Source organism: Sapajus apella, unplaced genomic scaffold, assembly GCF_009761245.1.
Source record: "Sapajus apella isolate SASKATOON/1434 unplaced genomic scaffold, GSC_monkey_1.0 scaffold4, whole genome shotgun sequence".
NCBI classification, from domain to species: domain Eukaryota; kingdom Metazoa; phylum Chordata; class Mammalia; order Primates; family Cebidae; genus Sapajus; species Sapajus apella.
Genome location: NW_022436944.1, coordinates 15,442,143 through 15,451,351, shown reverse-complemented (window position 1 = coordinate 15,451,351; position 9,209 = coordinate 15,442,143). Strand labels below are relative to the sequence as shown.

The 9,209-nt window shown below is 39.7% G+C and overlaps 1 protein-coding gene across 2 annotated transcripts; it reads left to right on the top strand.

Moving 5' to 3' along the window:
• Positions 1-2,421: 2,421 nt before the first annotated feature.
• Positions 2,422-9,173, top strand: P2RY1 (purinergic receptor P2Y1). Of its 2 annotated transcripts, none has more exons than XM_032262981.1 (2): positions 2,422-4,710; positions 6,812-9,173. In XM_032262981.1, exon 1 carries the CDS (start codon positions 3,550-3,552, stop codon positions 4,669-4,671), a length of 1,122 nt encoding a protein of 373 aa, XP_032118872.1. In that variant the 5' UTR covers positions 2,422-3,549; the 3' UTR covers positions 4,672-4,710; positions 6,812-9,173. The 2 variants fall into 2 exon arrangements, 1 of the variants encoding a protein (XP_032118872.1); XR_004264202.1 differs by having other exon boundaries at positions 2,424-4,757.
• Positions 9,174-9,209: the final 36 nt, after the last annotated feature.

Below are 9,209 nucleotides of genomic sequence, written 5' to 3'. Positions count from 1 at the left end.
AGAAGCTTCTGAAATATTCTTCGACTATCAATAACTTCAATATCTGGCTTAGAATTTTCTCTCCTGAGGGAAGGCTTCTGGGAGTAACCCTTTCTAAACTCAATCTGTACTGGCCACTAAAAGTTAATGTTTCCATCAGTGCTCTGTATTTGTTTTTTTTTTTTTTTTTTTTTTTCATCATAGGATAGTGACTAAATGCATAGACTTTAGTGACAGATGGCCTACGTTTAAATCTCAGTGTCTACTGTGTGACTATAGGTGAATTACTTAACCTTCCTGTACCTTAGTTTCATCACTTACAAAATGGGAATACAATGGTCAAATATCATCGTCCATATTTTTAAGGATGAAAAGAGAGTATACTTTTTACATTTACACAGTGCTGAGTATACAGGAAAGGCGGATTATTGCTGCTATTGTTATTACTTATTATTATGGTTAGCTATATGTTATTTGCATTTCCAACTAAATTGTAAATGTCTTGAAGTCAGGTGCTTACACTGTTACTCAAATATTAAGGGCATAAAAAGGGCAGTGTTTTTGTTTATGAGTCTAAGACTGCCATTAAAATTAATGGCAAAAACTCCAATAATTTTTACACTAACCTGATATAAAAATTAACATGCAATGTTTGAGGCATGTCACTCAAATATGTAAGAATTTTTCCCATATCTTTAAGGCATGTATAATTGGTATTCAAATGTGAATAAATAATGACTGAGTCTTAGATGATTTTTTCCCTAGCTTAAATCTAGTTCAATGTTTTACAAATAGAAAGTTATCAGTAATTACTAAATACATGTAACTTATTCCCACAATGCAAAATTTTGATTTAAAACATATTATAACTATGTAGATAAATATGCTGAAAGTAAAAGCAATGATTACAAAATTTATTTTTTAACATATTTTTTTAAAAGTCTGTGGTGCACTTAAAACAACTATCCTCCAATTCCTAGTAAAGTATCAGTTTTCTGAAAGTACTTGATGGTATCTGAACTAAGTGTACATTTTAAAACACATTATGAGTAATGCATTTGCAAGGGACTTCTGAGTAAGTTACATATTGCCTAGGTTGCAAACAAAAAATGAGAAGGAGTGAAGACTTAAGACCTATTGAGTACCTCTGGAACTCTTAAATGGTATTCTTTGCTTTCTTTTCTCTGTTAATAGACTATCATTCCAGCTAGTACCATACTAATCAAACAATACACAAAAGTTTTATGTTAAGGCTCAGAATTTTGGAACCATAAAATTAGGAGGCTGGAAGGAAACATAAAAAATAAGACTTTTCAAGACAGCCTCCTTTACGCTCTTTACTTGAATTATTTACTCTAGTTTTATCATTAAGCTTTATGCTGTTCAATTGACTACAGTTCAAAACACCAGTGTATTCATGCCATGTGCTAAGATATGCTCCTTCCTACATGTGTTCCTTTAAAGAACGATCTGAATCTTGCCAGGGGTGTGGCGGGGAGGTGTATTTTCCTTCGTGGTATCAAAGCCAGGAGCTCATGGTTTTCCTTTATTTTTTAAGGGCACACTATCATGTAACATTAAGAAAGAAATCTTGATAGTATATATTTTATAGATATTTTCTTTTTGGATTTTTTTTCCTCTAAGAGAAAAGCTTTTGTTAATGTGTCAGGTAACTAGTAACTTGTCAAGAAGTGCTAGATTCCATTCCTGTGTGGTTCCATTTATATTCCTCAACAGCTAATATTTCATTTAGTTTCCAATTAAACTTGTTCAAATACATTTTTGAAGTGCATTGCTTAAAATTTACATTCAAGGCAAGAAAATGAGTTTGTCAATAAATGTAGTAATTAAGGAAGTCCCCAGTCTGTATTTTTAAGATACTAGAGGTAATTGTAACTAATCACTTGAACTTAAAGAAATAGAATTGGAAATCCCACCACCCCCACGACACCAAAATCATACCTTAGTCACTTTGGAATTATAACCATCTTTTACGTCTATCAACATAAATGTATTACATTTATTATTCAAATTACTTTCAAAAGGATGAATTTTGAATTTTTTTTTCATTGTAGCTTCTGATCTTTAAATGTACTGAACAGGAGGATTTGGGGAGCTTATCTAGTAGGTGTTATCTATGATGACAAATTGTGCTGAAGCAACGTGCAACATGGACTAGTAATAATTTTACAAGGCCATTTTGCAAATTCTCACGTTGATGTTACTAATGATGTGAGTTTATTAGCATTTGGGTAATAAGAAAAAACAGCACTATAATTAAAAAGAAAAAGAAAAAAACAGATAAGGGCGAAACAGATTCCTCCACCCTTCTCCCAACCCTCACTCCTTTGAAGGCACGCGCCCTATTCGAATAGCAGGTTCCTGCATGTGCCAAAAATCTGGTCCTGGCGAAGCGGGGCGCTCTGCAATGCCAGGGCGTTCCCAGCTGGGGACTGCTGCCTACTTGGAGCTTGAAAACACCTGGCGTGGTTCTCGGGGTCCCTAGAACCGTCAGCCACGGACTGGTCGGCTCTGGGGTTGTGGGCAGAAGGCTCTGAGCGGTCGGAAGGGTTTCCTGTGTGTCAGCAACTTCACTTTGCCGAGAGAGCTGGCGGAAGAGGGAAGGAGCGCTCGCAGGCCAATCGCCTGCGAGCAGCCACCTTTGACTGAGCGCACCCCTCACCCTCGCCACTGACTCCGGTAGCAGCGTGCTGGTAGAGGCTGAACTCACTCGGCCTCGGCGGAGACCTGCTCCCTAGAAGACGCCTTCCCTTCCCGGTGCGCCCTGGGGGACGCGGACTGGCTGCTGGGGGAACTGGCGGAGGCACGCCCCTCGCCTCCCCGCGGAGCGCGGACTCGCCCCGGTGCCCAAACTCCGCCCATCCTCACGAGAGCTTAGCTCTCCCGCCTAACCCCCCGCACTCCGGACGTAGCAGGGCCTGGGGAAAGGCTCCCTGAACTGCGCGGACGCCGAATGGGACGCGCTCCAGAAGCGCACGAGTCTGCTGCCACGCGCGCTGCGATGGCTACCAGGGGCTGAGCCCGGGGTGGGCAGAGGAAGCGGTTAGACACCCCGAAGCTGAGCTGCCCCTTTCTAAGGTAGGGAGGAGAAAGATGCCCTAATGAAGTTGATCTTTGAGCCGAGGAGGCTGGGGAGCACTCTCCCCAGGCTAGAGCCCTGCAGAGCGAGTTTCGCCTGACCTCGCCGCGCCTCTGGCGCGCTCTGCAGCACGGACCCGCGGCCCCTCGGGAAAGCGCAGTCGGAAAGTTATCCGCGGCGGTGTCCTGCGCGCCCTGTTGTGTAACCTCGGCGTTGCCAGAGGACGGGGAAGTTGCTGGCCTGCCCGACAGCCAGTTCGGTGGCGGCCCGGGGCGGATTTCATGGCCCGCGGCGAACGCGGGGCTGGAGCCGGCGTGGGCAAGCCCCCGCGCGTCCCCTCCCGCGGGGATCCCGCGAGCCCGCTCCCTTCCGCTTGCTGGGTTTTCCAATGCTTGCTGCGTCCCTGGCCGCTGCTGCCCTCTCGCCGCCGCTTTACCCTCGGAGCCGCCGCCTAAGTCGAGGAGGACAGAATGACCGAGGTGCTGTGGCCGGCTGTCCCCAATGGGACGGACGCTGCCTTCCTAGCCGGTCCGGGTTCGTCCTGGGGGAACAGCACGGTCCCCTCCACCGCTGCCGTCTCAGCGCCTTTCAAATGCGCCCTGACCAAGACAGGCTTCCAGTTTTACTACCTGCCTACCGTCTACATCTTGGTGTTCATCATCGGCTTCCTGGGCAACAGCGTGGCCATCTGGATGTTCGTCTTCCACATGAAGCCCTGGAGCGGCATCTCCGTGTACATGTTCAACTTGGCTCTGGCCGACTTCTTGTACGTGCTGACTCTGCCAGCCCTGATCTTCTACTACTTCAATAAAACAGACTGGATCTTCGGGGATGTCATGTGTAAACTGCAGAGGTTCATCTTCCATGTGAACCTCTATGGCAGCATCTTGTTTCTGACGTGCATCAGTGCCCACCGGTACAGCGGTGTGGTGTACCCCCTCAAGTCCCTGGGCCGGCTCAAAAAGAAGAACGCGGTCTATATCAGCGTGCTGGTGTGGCTCATCGTGGTGGTGGCGATCTCTCCCATCCTCTTCTACTCGGGTACCGGGGTCCGCAAAAACAAAACCATCACCTGTTATGACACCACCTCAGACGAGTACCTGCGAAGTTATTTCATCTACAGCATGTGCACGACCGTGGCCATGTTCTGTGTCCCCTTGGTGCTGATTCTGGGCTGTTACGGATTAATTGTGAGAGCTTTGATTTACAAAGATCTGGACAACTCTCCTCTGAGGAGGAAATCGATTTACCTGGTGATCATTGTACTGACTGTTTTTGCTGTGTCTTACATCCCTTTCCATGTGATGAAAACGATGAACTTGAGGGCCCGGCTTGATTTTCAGACCCCAGCAATGTGTGCTTTCAATGACAGGGTTTATGCCACGTATCAGGTGACAAGAGGTCTAGCAAGTCTCAACAGTTGTGTGGATCCCATTCTCTACTTCTTGGCGGGAGATACTTTCAGAAGGAGACTCTCCCGAGCCACAAGGAAAGCTTCCAGAAGAAGTGAGGCAAATTTGCAATCCAAGAGTGAAGACATGACCCTCAATATTTTATCAGAGTTCAAGCAGAATGGAGATACAAGCTTGTGAAGGCACAAGAATCTCCAGACACCTCACTGTTGTAATATGGTAGGATGCTTAAAGAACCAAGTGCTTCTCCCACCTTTAACTTTCTAGTAAGTTCAGGGGAAAAAAACAAACCAAGAAAATAGTGAGTTAAAAAAAATATAGAAGTGCCCACATCCACACTCAGCTTGTTTGGGTTTGCTTTCAAAGTCTCCCTTCTTTCTGACTAGAAGTATGCATAATAAAACAACACTACCCAGTTAAACATTTACTTTCTCTTTTGCATTTAAAACTTACAAGCTTTTCTGTTTAAAGTGTGTGTGCACGTGAGTATGAGGGCTATCTTGATGTTAGTATTTTCCCTAAGAAAACTAACCCCTTGCAACTTTGAGTTTGTGGTTTATCTAGCTTTTATTGTTTTTAAAAATTCACAGTAGGAATAAAATGAAAATCTACATTCTCAAAAATATTTAGCATAGTATAACAAAACACTAAACTCAGTTCATCCAGTATCAGATCAATGGATCTCTGAGCAGGGTCTCTTTTTCAGTATCTTAAAAGCATAGATGATAGTTGACTGAGTTTTTTTAGGGAATTGAATAGAAAAGTAAATTTAATGAATTTAAAAACCTGAAAAATGATTTTTTCCAGGTTTTCCAGCTATTTCTGAAAAAGTTCTCATTATATATTGGGTGCTAAGTGTTTGATGGGGAAAGCCTGCATATATTATTGTACTGGTAAAATGCATTCAAAATAATTAAAGTGCGTGTATTTTCCTTGTAAACACCATGAACTCTCTTAGGCATCTTGTGATAAAGAGCATTTACTTGCAGCACTGCTGTGCAATGCCTGAGGACTTTGTTTGTGTTCCAGGACAAGCGTTCACTCACATCTGTAAAAACAAATTTTAAGAATTGCAAATAAATTACAGACAAAAGTTTGAGTAAAGTCAAATAACTGTTAGTAAGCTGAAGGATATTGGGCAGGAGGACAGTTTTTCAGAAAAGGAGTGGTTGACAGTCATCCACAATACATAGCCTCCAAATATACTCTCAAATGTATGAAGCAACTGGGTTGGGCAGAAGACATTTTAAAATGAGGACTTTAGTTTAAATTAAAATCATGGTGGAAATGGCTCTTTTTGCTTCCTCTAAGTGTTTGAAAACACAAAATTCCATATGAAAATAAGAAATAGGCAGAATTTGTATAGGTTGCATTGACAGAATGGGAAGCTATAATCTTTTGATAAACCTTACATCTTAATATTTAAAGAAAAAACATATATATGGAGAGGAAAATATAGAGAATTATATTTAAGTACCTAGATACCATAGCACTGAATAGTCAAGTACTAATCAAACTACAAATAGAAGACTATTGGTCAGTGCTTTTATTACATTTGTTCTCTGCCAGGTGTTAATGAAAAATTGGTAAAATGCTTCAACAGTGTTAATATCTTTTAATGAATATTGTGTTGCTGCATGTCTAGCCCTTGAAATGGTCAGATTCTATATAATGAGAATAATAAGGTGAGATAATCCCAGTGTCAAAGGGATTTTTAGTTTTGAAAGCTAGCCTACATAAAGTCAACATCAGAGTTTGCAACTGATGGTGGAATAACTTGTTTGAAAGCACTTTACAAGTAGAGCAACATGGGGCTGTACGTTAAGGCAAGAAAGAACCTTAGTGCCCTGTGAAACATAATGACAGGAAATTCAGGTCTTGATTTCAAATGCGTATGTAGGTTGAGGATTTGTGAGACCTTCATAGTAGCTTCACTTTACCCAATCTCTGGCCACTAAGATCAATGAAGGAAAGCTATATTTAGCCTCCCTAAACAGTGATTATTTTTACATATTCAGTTTTAATGCATAGGATTATAGAAACTAAATCAAGAAGAAACCTACTGCACCTTCTCATTTTGAGGAGAGAGAGAGTTAGCAAAGTTCTCAGTTCATCAGGCTCATATAACATCTGTTTCAGAATCCTACAAGATAAAATCTAAAATATGTCATTATTGTATTGACCTTGTTAAAGAAGATCAATATCATTAAACTGACCAAGATGGAAATTACAGGACCTGTAGCAGACTTGAACTTGTAGCCTAATGGTACACATTTCTATAATATTTCTTCACCATTTACTTTAGTTTTATTTCTTTTAGGTCTCAGGATGCTGGCTTAATTTAGAGTATGTGTTAAGTACATTGTTTCAGAGTCCAGAGACCTTTGTGAGTGTGGATCCAGTGAGGAGGTGAACAGTGACTAGAAATGCTTATTTACTATTTGGCGTGTTTTTTTTCGAAGTGTTTCTTCTTTAGCTTCATACATCACATATGGACATTGGTGACACGTGAATGCATGCCACATAGTAACAAGAATGATCTTGCCAACTCCTTCCAGGACAAAAGAAGCCTCTGGGAAGATGTGTGAAAATGGTGAAAACATACAGAGGGTCAGAATGAAGCAGTGATCTCTACTGGCTGAAAAACTGATTCAGGTTGTATGATGACTGAAGTATTTCAATAGTAAAGGCAGAAATGTGTTGGCTTTTGGATAAAAAAAAACAGCTAAAATTATAGAACTTATCACCTAACAAAATTTCACACCACAAAAATATTTTAATGGCAAATTCGAGGTGTTTTATTGCTTACAAATTGGCTTCTTTGACTCTTTGAACATAAATTTGTGTTTACATTGAAATGACAAAAAGACAAACTAAGAAGAAATATAGCATGCAAATCAGGATTCAGAATTAAAACCATGATGTTGCCACTCAGCCAGCTGTGTGACTGTTGACCCTTTCAAGACCACTCATGGATTAAAAAGGTTGGATGACATCCATTTGTTGAGGCCTTGGGGGATATGGTAAAGCATGAAAACTAGACAGCCAGGAGTGTGTGAAATCTGCTACTGTATTTTCCAGGACTTCATTCCACTCCTTGGCTAAAAAATTCTTGTAAATTTCACAGATTATGAGGTGGGCCCGTCACTTGTAAATTGTCTCAATCTACTCAGACAAGACGCTAAACTGTCTTTGGATACTATAAGTGTCAGTGCTTATAGCAGCTGGAATTTGGCTAATGACAATGTTTAAAGCTGTAATACTAGTTGGTATCTATTGCAGCTTAAACTTTGCTGGTCAAATTGTAGCTATGGTAATAGTATTTATTGAAGAAACTCACAGTCCTTCAGTTGTACAGATTGAAAAACTTTCATGAAAGATCCAACATACTAATAATGTAAATTATATTTATTACAATGTATAATATTGATGTGTGAAACTGTTGTATTTTACAAAATATATGATGCATACCTAAATGAGAGTTGTATATTACAGTGCTTTTCAGATATCAGTATCTTGGAATATTTAAGTCTTCACACTTTTTGGTCTAAAATGTGAAAATGTTTCATGATCAAGTGATTAATTTTCCCTAGAAGTGCTTTTGCATGTTTGCCTTTTTATTTAAGTTTTTTCTATATAGACATAATTTGGTGTCAGACTATTGTAAGATCAATAGTGCATATAAAATATCTTAGCCAAATGGGGTCCGTATTGTCTACATTTTATATATTAAATAAAAGTTTTTCTTGTCTTTTCAGGAAGTTTAGAGTAGTGTCCCTAAATATGGTCAGAGCTTCCCTTTACAAATACAAAAGTCTTATTTTACATTTAAAATTATCTATCATGTTTTAGCAGTTGAATGGGATGGGCATTATATATACAACATTAGAATGTAAGGAAAATCTTTAAGGAGATGGGGAGAGAAAAAGGCAGCTGGTACAATCAGTTACTGCTGCTTAGTTCTACCTAATTTTCTGTGTTGCTTCTTAAGGTGAGATAACATAACCTTAACTCTTTTGAGATGGAATTTTTAAGTAACACACTACCAGCAAGTTCAACACTGCTATTGATTTTACTGAAATTCCAAGTTTTATAGTGATAATTGTATATTATTTGGCTGCTGAATTTTGTTACAGTTTTTTATTCTGTTATACATGGTATTAAACACATTGTCACAAATTAATATGAAGGTGAATATGTTACATATCAAAATTTGTGAATTTGAATTATAGTATGTTTTAGTGCTTTTGCAAAAAATGTTTATTTTTATATTATCTGTGATTTAATGTAGATGATTGAAGCAGATTTCTTTTGAGTGATTGGCGCCGATGAATGAGTGCTATGGAAACAGTGTTACTTGATATTTTGAGCTTTCTCAGGTTTATCTGAATCAGTGGTAGCTTAACAAAATCCAGACTAATTGTGAGTAATTGTATTTTTAATAAAAGGAAAGTATATTTCCTATAATAGCATAGTATTGTTTGCATGTAGGAGTATGCAAAATCTTGTGTGTCTGCATGTGTGTGTGTGTGTATGTGTGTGTGTGTGTGTAAGGCATGGCAGCCAACTTTGTATCTGCTATTTTTAGTACCAGTAGAGCTTCATAATTGTGGTCACTAGAACTGTACTTACCATGGACAATTAAAACTGAAAAAGACTCAATAAAACTATGAAACATGATATTATGGCTTCTGTGTTATTACAGTGTTAATACTCAC